The sequence below is a fragment of the Electrophorus electricus genome, chromosome 5, assembly GCF_013358815.1.
Source record: "Electrophorus electricus isolate fEleEle1 chromosome 5, fEleEle1.pri, whole genome shotgun sequence".
NCBI classification, from domain to species: domain Eukaryota; kingdom Metazoa; phylum Chordata; class Actinopteri; order Gymnotiformes; family Gymnotidae; genus Electrophorus; species Electrophorus electricus.
Genome location: NC_049539.1, coordinates 9,221,102 through 9,235,790, shown reverse-complemented (window position 1 = coordinate 9,235,790; position 14,689 = coordinate 9,221,102). Strand labels below are relative to the sequence as shown.

Genomic DNA, 14,689 nt, shown 5'->3' with positions numbered 1-14,689 from the left:
GTGCAGAAAAGTAATAAAGATGTATCTTGACTACAAATCAAATTATATGATTTTTAATATAGGGCCATGTATGTAAAAAAGTTATTCCAAACCAAACTAAAACTGGCACTCATAATTTTACATGTAAATTCTGTGTGCATCAGTTCGGAATGATGCAACGAGAGCGCATTAGGAAGAGGAACGTGTTTTTCGTCAAATGTAGTTGATCGGACATTTGTTTGTGTAGCTCCGTTGGTCCCATCTTAGCTACATTGTAATCAGAGCGAAGAGGAAAGAGGACTCGTCCATATTATAGCTGCTGTTTCAGGTACCAAAATACCCGTTTTTGGCTTTGTCATCCCGGCTCGTTCTCACTATAAATAACGTTAATCTTATTAATATATTTGGTTGTGTTATCTTCTGATGTCTATTTTTCATATATTGGCTAAACAATTGTCAAAACATTTTTCATTAGCCAGCGGTTAGCTTGTCAGCTAACTATCTATCGACACCAACAAATGCGTTGCGCATACGAAATGACAGCTCATTCCCTCGCATTCCCTCCCTGTACTTGACCAGTGATAGTATAGCGACATTTTATTGCTAGGTTTAAATTTGTATTTTAATAGCGTTTTAAGAGGAAGACAGCCCCTCTTCATTGTGTCTCAGATACAATGCTAGCTTACATGGTGCCCGACTTTTCTTTGTCGTGTCCCTCCTCCGAGCAGTGCTGTGTGGACAGCCGGTGTGTCTGTGATCGCTGGCGGGTCGGTGATTGGTAGCTGGGCTGACACCGTCAGTTTGGTGTTGCTTCGCATTCTTCGCCGTGGCCTACTGTATGGTAGATTATGCATGGACAACAATGTTATTTAAACAGGGTGCAATCGAAAATAGTTTTGTTTTCGTTCCTCTGTCGCAGATAACGAGACTGGGTCTGTGTCAGTGCTAATCAAGCTATTAAAATCCTGCTTATTTTATCGAGAGGCCATATGGAATTCCATGTTTTCTTGTACGTTTTGACAACCTCTTTCCAGTGATGATTACATAAAGACACCACCGATAATTGGCGTCTCAACGAATTTTACACTCTTGGGGTAACAAGGTGTTGAAAGTGCATCATCACCGGGGTTCTAGCTTTTTCCTGGCCTACACGGTTGCCGCGTAGCGCTCCTAGCACTTGCCGTAGCATAACATATCATTTTTATATTTTTTCTTTGTTATATATATGGTTTGTTTTTTCCCCTTAAATATTCTCAACGGGTGTAAACACTTTTCTTTTGTATTTGGTTATTAAGAGCAAATAATTGAATGTATTTTGTTTTACATTTTTAAAATTGAATGAATAGTGCTTTTTTCTGTGATTAATTCAATTGTAATTTAGTAGCCCTTGGACTAATAGTATGAGCTCAAAACTGCCTCTTCTGCACTCTAAAAAGGCACTGCTGTACATAAACATTTCAGTTCCATTCATGGGCACGTAAATGTGCCTAGCCTGCAGTGGTAACATTGTGTCCTTCTGTCTGTGGGACAACCATTTCCATGAACAGCGGTTTCCAAGGTGATGGACCCTCCCGGCGGGCGAGATGAGCGTCGCCGTCAGGCAGAGCGTCTTCGGCGGGAGGAGGCATACTATCACTTCATCAATGAACTGAGTGAGGAGGAGTATCGGCTAATGAGGGACAGCAACCTTTTGGGCACACCTGGTAATTTCTTTCACACAGATGCGTGAGGCCACATTCTTCTGCAAAAGAACCTGCTTGAGCACCCATCATGATATGTAGGCTGCATTCCAAATGGCTCCCTGTTTGAGAAGCAAAGCACTAAGTAGGGCATAAAAATCATTATTACAGGCCATATGTAGTACACTACATAGGGAGTAAGGGGACATTCAGAATCATGTTTAAATCAAGTAAATATAGGAATGCTGTTCTGCAGGTCCTGATTCAGCAATGATTGTAAATGTTGACTTCAATTACATTACTTTAGTAAGCTACAGGACTGAGGTTGCTCAGTAGCATGCATCTGTAAGCAACAAATTGACATTTACTCACAAACCTTTAAGCATCCTCAGCTGGCTTGTTTGTGTCTCAGCTCAACTCTTGCACCCAGTAAGATGATGCTACATCGGTTAACTACGTTGTGCTGGCTTGCCTTTTCCCTGAGTGTAGGTGAAGTCACAGCTGAGGAGTTACGGCAGCGTCTGGACGGAGCAAAGGAACGTGTGTCTTCCCAGCCCCGCCCTGAACCACGCCCACAGAACAGTGAGGCAGGACAGGAGGGCAGCAGTGGTGAGTTAAGAGTGCTCAGAAAGGGATGCGCCAGGCTTTTTGAGGCCAGTCCTTTTGGACAGTTGTCCAAAGGAAAAAAGCTATTATAGATCTGTAAAGCATCCTTGAATATGAGAAAGGTGCTATATAAATGTAAATAATAATAATAATAATAATAATAATAATAATAATAATAGTTTTGGAAATTTGATGTCTGGAGCCAAAGGGACAAGATTCATGAAAGTTTCTTAATCACTGTGGTCTGATTTGTTTTATTTCACAACAAAACGTTTCTTGGAAAAGTTCCTCTGGATATTGATTTGATTACTTAAACAAATAGATGCTCATTAGCAGGCTAGATTTCATGCTAATAATTGTTTGTTTAAATCTGGTTAAGTCTAACATTTGGCTTCGCTCCAGTGAAAACATGGCAGATATGTCCTCCAGTGATGGACAGTGCAGGCTTCACTTCTGTTTCAGGCAGGGTGCTCTTTATGGAGGGTGATGAAAGCATTGTCTTCACATTTTTTTGCAGGTGCAGCTGAGCCGAGCGCGGAGAACACTAACGGAGATTCGCTGCTGGAGTGGCTGAACACGTTCAGGCGCACGGGCAATGCTACCCGCAGTGGACAGAGCGGCAACCAGACATGGCGTGCCGTCAGCCGCACCAACCCCAACAGTGGCGAGTTCCGATTCAGTCTAGAGATCAACATCAACCATGAGCAGCCTGAGCCGGGCGAGCACAGCGACGTGGTTGACTCCACCGAACCTCCGGTGCCTGCTCCTTCAAGGTCTTCTGCGGCCATGCGTACACCTCCGAGGCCTGCCCCATACTCCATCCAGCACGCTGGCCCTTATTCCTCAGTCCGGCCTGCCCTGGGGAGGAGGGCTCAGGCCCGGCGCACACGCAGCAGCACTACTCCTCCCATAACTCCGCCTTTGATCTCACAGGCACCATATACAGCACTTAGGAGGAACCTTGCTCTCCCTCAACTGGCTCCTCCCCCTCTGCAGGCCCCACCCACTTCTCAAAACCAAGGGCAGGACGGTGGTAATGTGCTTGGTCAAACACAGGCCCCACCCCCCTCAGTCAGTAATGGGGAGGGGCAGGATGCTAGCGAAGGCCTGGACTGTCCAGACTCTGTGTCTCAGCCTGCCGTTCAGGGGGCGGCAGCTGGCCGTGAGACGCACACAAGTAGGACTCGTTCACGCGGCCGTGTGCGCCGGGTGGCAGGAACCGGAGGTTTATCTAGGTCCTCAAGACGTAGCCGGTCCCCTCTGGACAGAAATCCCACCCCCAGCGTTAGCCCAACCCTTAGCACCAGTGTACCAGTGCCAGAGTCCACTGGGAGCACAGCAGCTGCCACAGAGTCTGGTGTAGAAACGGTGGCTCCAGCACACCCTGCCCTAGAGGTGGGTGTGGAGGAGGGTGAGACACCTACGTCAGGAGGGGGGGGAGGAGTGCGGCGCCATCCCACCATCATGCTGGACCTACAGGTGCGGCGCATTCGCCCGGGAGAGAACCGTGACCGGGACAGCATTGCTAGCCGCACCCGCTCCCGTGCCCGGGCAGCCGAGAACACCGTCACGTTTGAGAGTGACAGCGGCGGCTTCCGCCGCACCATCTCCCGCTCGGAGCGGGCCGGTATCCGCACCTACGTCAGCACCATCCGCATCCCGCTGCGCCGCATCTCTGAAACAGGCCTGGGCGAGCCAAGCTCCACCGCCCTGCGCTCCATCCTCCGCCAGATCATGACTGGCTTCGGAGAGCTCAGCTCCCTCATGGAGACGGAGGCCGACTCCGAAGCGTCTGCGCCCAGCCAGCCTGCCGGGCCCAGAGCTCAGGTGGGCGAAGGAGGGGCCGGCCACGCAGGGGCGGAGTCTAGACGAGAGAGCACTGTGTCGGGGGAAGCGGGCCAGGTGCGGGCTGGCGCCAACGGCCTCGACAGCCGGCCCGGGGGCCGAGACACCAACAACCTGGTGGAGAATGGAACGCTGCCCATCCTGCGCCTGGCCCACTTCTTCCTGCTGAACGATGAGGAGGACGACGAGCACCCGCGCGGCCTCACCAAAGAGCAGATCGACAATCTGGCCACGCGCACCTATGGCCAGGCGAGCCTAGAGGGCGAGCAGGGGCGTGCCTGCAGCGTCTGCATCAACGAGTATGCCCAGGGCAACAAGCTACGAAGCTTGCCCTGCACCCATGAGTTCCACATCCACTGCATCGACCGCTGGCTCTCCGAGAACAATACCTGCCCTATCTGTAGGCAGCCCATCCTTTCGAGCCACCAGGACTGACGGCGGGCTGTTCCCGTCCGACAGACCGACCGACTGACTGACTTACCCCATCTCCGGTGGCACCTGTACATAGCGCTTCAATCAATGTTTTCATTCATTGAGACCCACTGTATTCAGCTGAAGGTAGAACCAAAAAAAAGAGAGAAACAAACACAGATAATTAACAAAGCTTTATTTTTTTAGACTTCGTTTGTTTTCAGCATTTTTTTCCCCGCCTTCTGTCTGCATAGTCTCCTCTCTGTGACCTCATGCTCTTGGGTAACATTAACAGACGTTAACTGTGACGAATCAGTGTTAGCAACAGCTAATCAATCTTGCATTCATTTTGATTTCACAAAATGCATTTTACAGATTGACCTCAAAACTCTGAGGATATGTAAATATATGACTGCCTGTGATTTTGGGGTTTGACACTGAAACACAGTGTAGAAAGATACTTATGCTCTATAAATTTGTGTTTTAACAGCGTTAGTTTTAAGCGCTTGCGGCCGAAGCCTTTATTTTAAAGCTCGTGCAGCAGAATCTTCCATTTTGAAGCTCTTAATATTTGATGACGCTCTTTTAGAAGTGCGTTTTCAAAGTGTGATAGTTAACTTGATGATGGATCTCTGCTCTAATTGGTTGAGTTTTTAGCCATTACAATCTTTGTGAATTTGTGGTTTTAAAAATTATGAACTGAAAAAGTAATCAGCCACTTAACAAACACTACTTGCATATAATGAAGAAATGGGCTTATGCTGGTCTGAGTATACTTTCCAGTTTGAATGTGATACACATTTCTGGTGCAAAAAAGTAGTTCACAGCCAATCCGCTTATTTTATATTGTATGGTCTGACCCATTGAGTGCATGACACATTTTTTATTTTTATTTATTTTTATTTCCCCTGCGTATGTAAGATACACCCCAGAACACAGGTTGCAATATTTTAATGATGAAAGATAATCAGTTTGTCATTTCTTATTCCTGAAGCACTTATAAGGAGGAACCCTGTAGGGTAATGGTGTTTTAGCCTATCACAGGACAAACCTCTAAAAAGGTTGTGCAGTGACATTTAAGAGGAGTGGAAGGGTATTGGTAGATTTGCTAGTGAAGATGTTTAATTGTTAGGAGCCTTGTGTTCTCTCTTTTTTTCTGGTTAATTTATATGCATATGCACACTGGTCCACACATCAGGCGGTTTAAATTCTTTCCCCAGCCCTTTTCTAAAGGCACTTTAGAGGTCTTTAATGTGCAGTTTTTCCAGTCTTATACCTTTTTGTCTTCCAGGCCCTTTTTCTCCGTGTGACATTAGGTTCAACATTTAGGTTTTTGGGTTGGCTTTTTTTGTTTTGTTTTGTTTTTTTGTTTTTTTATTTATTTATTTCTTCCAAACAGTGGGAGTACATTGACATAATGATTCACAATGAGAACAGGTACAACACAGTTTTGACAGTCTGTTTTCGTTGCCGGGACAGGTAGCTCGGCAGAGATAGGCAAAGCTGTGAGCTGAGCATTGGTCTTAAAATCTGTGACGACTGCTCTTTATCAAAATCTTTGATGTTGTAGTTGGGATCCAGAATGAACGTTTCTTCTCCAAAAATTGCTTGAAAGGCATTTCCTTTTCAAAGGCAGGATGATGGTGGTTGAGTGGTCAGTGAGGGTTCCATTTTCTTATCTGGGAAGAACCTGCTCTGCACTTGAGCAAGGTCCATTCCTTACACTGATGCTGACTTACTGAGAGCAAGCCAGTGGCAAAACCTTAATGGAGGAGCTCATTTCTGTCTAAAGAAATGAATCGGTACTTTTTTTGCTTTTTCACCTTCAAGCATAAGCTTCAGTTAGACAAAGAAGGAAACCACAACAAAAGACCATGACCTGTTTCTTTAATGTTTTGTTTCCTAATGCAAGGGAAAAGTCCCTATATTTTGCCTCTGTGTGTGTGAGCGTGTGTGTGTGATGCATGTGTACACGTATGTATTGGTATGAGAGTGTGACAAAAGGGTCTTTAAAAGGTTATTCATCTGATTGTCAGAAAGTGTGATGGGCCTTTGGCAATTAAGTCCAGAATGAATTATTTAGTTCCTATTTAATGAGAAGAAATTACATCAATGAAATATGACTATGTATTATGTTCTAATGTGATGCTAAAACAGTTAAGAATATGTATTCTGTTACTATGTAATAAAATGAGCAAATTGGTTTTCTTTTCTGCTCCTTAACAATGAAATTAAATTTAAGGTTCGTTATGCCTGTATAACTGTGGTGTAGTTATTCTTGTCTGTGGTTTGAACTATACACACACACACACTCTCTCTCTCTAGCTATAGTAGTTCATTGTTCAGTTCGCATAGGCGGAGCTGAAGTGACAGAGCGGCAGAGTGCACGGGATTTACAAAAGGCTTTACACAAGCGCTGCGTCGGATCAGGGGCATGGCAGGAGCGCGTGCCCGCGTCTGTGCGCGCCGCTGTGATGACCCGACGTCGATTCTGCTCCGTGTACTAAGGGTCGCTGCTGCTCCGTGCCTGGCCCGCAGTCGCCCACTGTGTTCCTGAGCCACGAGTATGCTATCTGTGCGCCCTCGTGGCCGGGACCCCGTACACATGCGTGAAGGATGTATTTTAACAGGCGATCGAAGAAGATACACGGCGAGGGAGGTAAGCGACATATTAGGAATCAGAACGCATCCGCTGAGTTGGGGAAAATTTTATACGATAACCTTCAAATGCATTTTGAAACACTGTGTACCAAGTGTCGGACGTCTTGCTGTCGCAGTTAGAATGTAAATTCGCAGTTTGCACGAGGCATGCACTGATGAAAGGGTTCTTGATGAAGATGAGTTCTTGACTCGGATGCGGCACGGAAGCGGCCCTGTCCTCACGAAAACAAACGGCCTATTGATCAGCGTCGGGAATGGCGAGAATAGCGAAACGATGTTATGCTCCAAATGCGCAACGTGCAATGTTAGATTTCTCGAGCGAGTAAGATGCAGTGATTGGCATAAGGTTAATACGATGTAAAGAGATGGGTTGCTAGAGTGACTTCTTGCCGCCGTTACGGTCGTCGTTATGTGCTAATGACCGTGCTCAAGTGCCCCATTTATCCAGAGTAAATAAAATAAATAATAAATATACCAGCTGGATTGTAAATTTCGCTCATGAGGGCACCCTGAGGCACCCTGGTCATAATTTTGTCTACGCGTCACGCGACCCTGTAACGCGCTGCCTACTTGCCCTGGGTTACCGAAGGGTTACTTCACACATTCGGGTTACGCGCAGCCAGCGTTTGCAACAATGTCCCTCTCAGCCACAGTTCAGACAGGTTTGAAATAGCACAGTGAATGGACGAATAAGAATGATGGAGGTTCTTGCATGTTTTATTCGAGCCTTTTGAAAGAGTAAAAAATGCGCCACTAGAATAACCACGATGTCGCAACTGTGGGTTACTACCGGAGCGCACGGGCCACAGCATGCGTAAATCCCCCGTATCATTCCATTGACTTCGGCGTGATACAGTGTTAGTATTTTTGGCTGTCGTTTAAGAAGATACAGCGGAGCAACGTGTAGTGATTTGCTGTCGTGAGTTAAGATTAAGATTAAAACCATGATTAGCACACGTCGTGGTTTTAGAAGACACTACATTTTGGCAACGCAGTCGCGGTTAATGGAGCGCGTCTGTTTCAACCGTGTTGGCGGAATCCAAGGAAAGACTTCTTTTATATCGGCTGAACCTAGGATTTACCCAGAGTAAACATGCTTTAGGTCGATATGTACCGATGATGGCAAGATCTTTGGACTGAATGGCACACATGCATTGTGGGTCTCTGTGCGATTGTGTCGAGGGCTCCACCAGGAACGGAGAAGGGACATGCCAGTAAAAGGATTCTCTTATCCGCGCAAGTGTGTAGGCAACAGCTAATATAAACATTTCCTCTGTCCTGTTCACGCAACCTTTATGAATATTACTTGTATTTAATTTTTTATCCAACAGTTTGAATTTTGCATATTTCTTTTATAACGCCGTGAACTGGTTGGTAGTGCTGTCGAAGTCTTATGGAAAGTAATGAACAAAGCTGCTTGGAATGCTGCACTATATTCTCTTATTCTCATAATAAATTGCGCAGAGGAGAGCTCTTAATTAATCTACTCCAACTGTCGTGCCCCCACAGATGAGGGACGGCAGGCTCTTCTTTTTCGGAGCTAATTCGCGATGGAAAACGCGTGTGCTTTAGGGAAAGAAAGAGAGCGAGTTGATTAAGACGTTTCTAGTACGATGAAACTGATGCGTTGCCATAGCTGTATCCTTATGTTTGTCACTACCTAATAAATTAGGCCGGAATCGGACCATCTCTCTGCGTTTACGTGATAAGGCCACACGGGGGCAGCCTTTACTACATATAGTAAAATGCAGTCCTCGTTCGCTGCCTTCACAACGTAAAGTGAAGAAAATAGGAGGTCAAGCCGTCACAAAAAACGTGAAGCACTAGACACAATTATATTGATGATAAATATCATGTATATAGCCATTTATTAATCAGAATATTATATGCAGGCCTATTATAAATGTCATTTAAAACATATTATTTACCATTTTTATGCCAAATTGGGTTCAACTTGCCAGTGCACACAAACATTATTCACCAGAGGCTTCATTGGATAAGATTTCTGCCTCTTCCTAGTTCTCGTACTTGCACAGTAACCTCGCTTCTGAATGTTATTTCTACTGTCTTACAGTAATTAACTACACACCCATCAAGTTAAAGACTTGCAAAAGTTTAATCTTAGAAGCAGTCTAGGGCTGTGCGCCTAATCACTGGAGGTATCAGAGGAGGGCTGGCCCAAACTGCTGTGCCGCTGTTACGCATCCATTTAGTCCTCTTCTCGGAACATGTAAGGTGGCGGTCGCTCGCCAGCTCTTGGCGGCTCTGCCTCCAGCAGCTCCACTGACCTGCTGTCTTGTGTGTTCTCTCCTACGGGATCCTCCAGAGCAGTTAGTGTTGGCACCTCTTAGCCAGGACAGAGCCTGCCAGCAGGACCAGCACAGGAGCTCCAACATGTGCTCCCACCTGGCTGACAGATTTGAGAAAAGTGAGTCCCCACCCAACCACCAACCCACCTCCCCCTTAACCCATGCAGGCTGTTGCTCAAGACTCACTGCTACCCCCCCCCCACCCCACCCCCGATACACTCCACTCCCCATCCCTTGCTGTGCTCTCTGCTCAGAGCCTCAGGTGCATGAAGCTGCTTCTTTACTAATTTGGTGTGCAGCGTCCTGGTGCTTACGCTACCACACTGCATGGACAGGCTGTGGTTCGCAGAAGTGCAGGGGCTCGCACTGCACATGCTCGCACGGCATCTGTTCACTCTGCTTGCGTTTCCCTGGGAGGGTGTGAAGAATGCAGGTGGGGGACTGCTGAGATGCATGTGTCCACTGCAAAATAGTTTTTGGATTCAATTCTTTTTTAAGTCTGTGTTGCTGCATATTAGAAACTAAAGGGGCTAGCTAAGCAGCAGGTCGCATGCCGGTAGCGGGTGCATGGTAGCCCTCGTGGCTGGTTTGCAGTGCCACGTCTGCGAGATTAGCCTGGGCCAGGATTAGAGGTGAGTACTTGCCGAGGTGACAGGCCGAGGATTACCCACGTCCGTAAGAGGCTTTTATTTCTGGCACATCATGGGGGTGACCTGACCCACGGCGCAGCGTGCGTCCATCGGTCTCTGCCGAGTGACGGAGACATGTAAGGGGGCGACAGCATGACGTGGTGAGAGCAGGCCCAGACCAGGAGGCGGGAAGTAGGTAACCAGTCCAGAAACTTCCAGCGGGAGTTTCCAGCCAGGGGAGCAGGACAGATCATCAGGACGTGAGTTGCACTCATGCCCTGCCCTCTGGAGACCTGTCCGGGTGAGCGGACGCTACAGCGTCTGGACTTGGCAATGGAACCGCACGGTGCTGTTGTGTGGCAATGCTGGATCTGCCCTTCTCGACTAGCCGTTTTTCTTCTCTGCTGTGTTAGTGAAGCTTTAAATCCAACACCAGCATTGCCGTCTGGTGTCTGTGAGCACGACTATAAACACAAAGCCTATGCACAGTGCAACACAGCTGGTCAAACATGGTCAAGTGATACTGCCCGTTAAACAGTTTCAGTGCAGCTCAAGGAGAACTCAAGCACTGTTAGCCATGCTCTGCCTGAATAAATAACAGGGCAGCTCAATTCATTATTAAACGGCTGTCCGGCTTTTCGGAAGTGATAGTTAAATCTGAGAGGGGGGTCATGATGGGGTGTGGTTGGCAACTGCGCAGGTCGAGTGGAGGGGTTTTTATGCATGTGTCTCCTGTAGTCAGGCTCTCTCGGGAATTGATGTTTGGTTTCTGGTTTCCTAAGGTGCTATGTGGTGGTTACCACAGTTTAATGGTCCAGAGAATGCTTAAATTGACAGCTGACATTTTTCCATGTGTTTACGTATATCATTATTATTGTTAGATTAACCAGGTAAATTGTACTTTGAGGGTTCTGTTTATAGAAATTTTAGCTCAACAGCCACTGTGCTGTCCTTAAAGAATAAAATGTATTTTTACAGCAATTAACAGTTGCTCCTGTACAAAACGACTTACATTAACATATTAGCTTTGATATCAGGAAAATAAATGGATATGTTCTAGTATTGCGGACAGGTAGGTGCGTTTGTTTCATTTCAGATGCAAAGCATGCTGGGACTCTTGGCCACACCCTTATACATTGTCTAGTGAATAGGATGTTCCCACAGGTAAACTTGACACAGTAAACATGAGATATGTGATCAGCAAGCCCCATTATCTAATTACTGTCAACCCCTTAATTCTAATTCTTACGTTGTCCTTTTTCTTAGACAAGTGTGATCATTTGAACAGAAATGGCTCAATCGTTGATTCTCTGTGTAAGCTCTATGTTTTGTCGAGTAATAGTGCCAGTAAGGGGTAGCTGCATGGGTTATCTCAAAGGCTGTGGGCAGAATTAGGGGATTGTGGAATTGAAAGAAACTATGCTAATTATAAGCATTCTGTAAAGCCACAGACCGATAAATAAAATAAAATAAATAAACAAATAGGCATCAGTGTTTTATGGCCACTTTAGACTCTAGGTGCACCTGAGAATAAACATAATGCACTGCATACCAGCCAGCCATGTTAATTACTCTAACCATGTAATTATAGACCCTGTCATATTTGTGTCTGCATAGCTGGAATGCTATTGGTAATCGGTAGCGGCAGGCCACTCTATACCCCATGGGCTGATCTGTGATAAGTTGCTGAGCCCACACCTCGACGTCGTCAGGCACTCATTGCACTGCTGCACCTCGTTATCGGCACTTCGATTTGTCTCCGTGCAAATTAGAGTCGCTCGTGGGAGCCATGCCTATTGATCACCTGGACGTGGGGAGAGAGAAAAAGAGCAGGAAATGAGGAATGACCTGGATCATCTCACAAGCAGAGGCACGAAAGGTCACTCCATATCGCGCCCCTGTAAATCAGACAGTCGCAGTCTGCCCTCCAACCATCTCGCGGTCCGAGGGAATTACCTGCCACAGGTAAACAGACTGGGCATGCTCTCCCACAGGTAACTGCTCTGTTACTTTATGTATTACTAGGCAGGGCAAGATGACTGTTGTCATTTATTACTAAAGCTGTACGCTTGTCGTCCGGAATCACGGCCTTTGTGACCTTAAGAAAAAAAGCAATTCCAAAGTACTGTGTCATTGACCTTCACTGCTCCACAGAACACGGTGATGGTTTTGTCAAGATCAGAGGTTTGGAACGGACACTGCGGTTACACTCGCCATCTGATAACTGATTGCAATCTAGATAACTAATTTAGTTCTGCATGAATTTTTATGGCTGTTGGGTGCCGCCGATGGACAGCGAAACCCACAGTGTTGACTCCTGCAAAGTGCATTTCAGCGCAGTAGACAACAGAGACAGTTCAACATTGGGGATTTTGCTGTGTGCATGACATGTAGCTTTAGAATTTGAGCGGTGGGAGTCATGGCGGTATTAGTTGGCACGCATGTGTGCGTGTGCGCGTGAGTGCATCCATACGCGCACGTGTGTGCCGGTTGGTGTGTGCATTTTGGAATGACTTTCTGTGTAACTGACTGCGCAGGTTTCAGCTAACAGGCATATGCGGTTGCATGCATGAATAATGCCTGAGATACGACCTGTTTTCAAAATCAGCTGGGTTTGTTTTTCAGGGACCATCAGTCATAATTGTTTATGTGAACTAGCAGTACATCTAACATTCCTTTCTATCATCTGGACCTATGGTGAAGTTGTGAAAATTGTAAGTGGGTCAACCGGCATGGCGTTCTGCTGTTCTGTTTCTTTGTATCATTTAGAGTCTATAAATAGCCAGCTGCAAATTGCAGAGTGGCATGTCTCTCTGATTAACATTTTAACGTGTAGATATTCAGCGAACGTTTGTAATCAGCGGCCCCACACTGAGCTTTGCTTATGCTGACTGTGAATTTCTTAGAACCTATATTTCCCACATGTCAAAGAAATATATAATTATTAGTCGTATATTTTGAATATACTTCTTATATTTCGAAATATACTTATAATATCAAATTCTACAAAGTGATCTCTTCACGTGAGACTAGCAAAAGGCGCCTGTCTCTTTAAGCGCGAAGCCCTTTTACTCTGTGCGGAGAACGGTGTAGTTAAGACTGAACGAGAGGAAAGGGTTCATGTCAGGCGTGAAAACGCGCCGGGAGGAACCGTAAGAAAAGGCATCGTTAGACTGCCAAAGCCGAACCGATGACACGAAGGCGGCAGGCTTTGGGTTACAGTCGTAAACACGAGTCGGATACTCGTCTGTTAAGGGAGGCTCGGGGGGGGGGGGGGGGTAAACAGGACTAACCAGGAGAGGACATCCATCATCAACGCCTGTGTTCGTCGTGCCAGCTGGGTAAACTAGCAGACTTGTCCTTGTTCGTCTATTATTTATCGCTCGCGGAAACTGTGCGTTTGGCCCGTCGGTTTACGCTTGCAAGAGCAAGAACGGCCGAAGGTGGAAGCGTCGGTTTGTAGCTTCGATAGCCTTTTGTATACCTACCTAAGCGCTTCGCTCTTGGAGTACAGGTGCTTCCCGGACGTGTGCAGTTCCACGAACCTTCTAAATAAACAAGCGCCGACGGTTTTTCCGCAAAGGTCGCGATGAAGCCACGCGATGTTAGTTGCGCCATTGTGCACTCATCAGCACGCTCTGTAGAGGGGGGTCCCGTGGGCGTCGCGCGACTGGTGTATCGGTGACGGAGCTTGCCCCGCAGCCGATTGAAAAGCGGGTTGGGGAGGGGAGTATCGAGCGACGGCTTGCATCAGCATATAGTAGAGTTTTGGCCACCCAACCGAACTGCAAAGCGCCTGCATGTCCCGCTGACACTCACCCTAGCCTCGCCTCTCTCCCCATCCATCGAGCGCTACAGGACCCGCTTGTTCGTCCGCTGGCTACCGCAAGGCAGATGATGAGATGTCCGGGACTACATCGCAGGCGGATCTCATAGATGCCTCAGCGCGGACGGTGTGGCTCAATCGGCCTCAAAATACCAAGTTTTGTGATAATCATGTCAGGTAAGCCTCTAGGGGAAGTATATTATTTATAAAAGTATATTATTTGTACTAGATAATGAGTGTTTGAGACATTTCAGTTTTCTCTCCCTGTAATGCTTTTTGTTTCCACGCACCCAGAGGTTTTGGTGTAATTGCAAACAAAATTAATTATTAACGGATTATTTTTTCGTTTTTTAAATATCCTTCGTTTTACGCGCATGCTGTTTTTGCCATTTATCTATGTTTGTTGTTTCTTTTTTATTTATTTATTTTTGTGTGTGTATAATTTTAATAGCGTTGTGATAGAATTCGCCTAAAACCTATTCTAGCATATGAGGCAGGAAGAGGCGAAGTAGGTGACTGTAATCTAACGGCATTAAATTTTTGTTTGTAATCGCGATTTAGATCACGCGGACGGTTCATGAAACGGCTGGTACGGTGGCTTTCTCCTTCTTCTGGTTATTCCAGCCTTTGACGCTTTTTCTCCAGTGCAGAGATCATGCCCAAAGACACCTTCTAGATAGCGGAACAGACTGTTCAGATCATGTTATTGGTTATGGCCTACGGGACTTGATTACAGATATCTAG

The 14,689-nt window shown here is 46.4% G+C and overlaps 2 protein-coding genes across 4 annotated transcripts in view; both read left to right on the top strand.

Annotated features, from left to right (window-relative positions):
* The first annotated feature begins 234 nt into the window (after nt 1-234).
* On the top strand, nt 235-6,778 carry rnf6 (ring finger protein (C3H2C3 type) 6). The gene is made up of 4 exons (XM_027008108.2): nt 235-307; nt 1,527-1,682; nt 2,148-2,267; nt 2,782-6,778. Exons 2-4 carry the CDS (start codon nt 1,541-1,543, stop codon nt 4,542-4,544), a joined length of 2,025 nt encoding a protein of 674 aa, XP_026863909.2. The 5' UTR covers nt 235-307; nt 1,527-1,540; the 3' UTR covers nt 4,545-6,778.
* A 199-nt stretch (nt 6,779-6,977) lies between these two features.
* atp8a2 (ATPase phospholipid transporting 8A2) overlaps nt 6,978-14,689 on the top strand; it is a 37,726-nt gene continuing 30,014 nt past the window's right edge. Inside the window, exons 1-3 of one of the 3 annotated variants that reach the window (XM_027008063.2) lie at nt 6,978-7,179; nt 9,508-9,609; nt 13,978-14,122. In XM_027008063.2, coding sequence (XP_026863864.1) covers nt 7,137-7,179; nt 9,508-9,609; nt 13,978-14,122 — 290 coding nt within the window. In that variant the 5' untranslated portion in view covers nt 6,978-7,136. The remainder of the gene's footprint in view (nt 7,180-9,507; nt 9,610-13,977; nt 14,123-14,689) is intronic. The other 2 variants (XM_027008061.2, XM_027008062.2) reach the window with 2 other exon arrangements.

Excerpts from the sequence above, each read along its gene's own strand:
- rnf6 (XM_027008108.2), top strand. The coding sequence starts at position 1,541 with ATGGACCCTCCCGGCGGGCGAGATGAGCGTCGCCGTCAGGCAGAGCGT. Across the intron at positions 1,683-2,147 it reads CAACCTTTTGGGCACACCTG|GTGAAGTCACAGCTGAGGAG; the intron begins GTAATTTCTTTC and ends CCCTGAGTGTAG. Across the intron at positions 2,268-2,781 it reads AGGACAGGAGGGCAGCAGTG|GTGCAGCTGAGCCGAGCGCG; the intron begins GTGAGTTAAGAG and ends ATTTTTTTGCAG.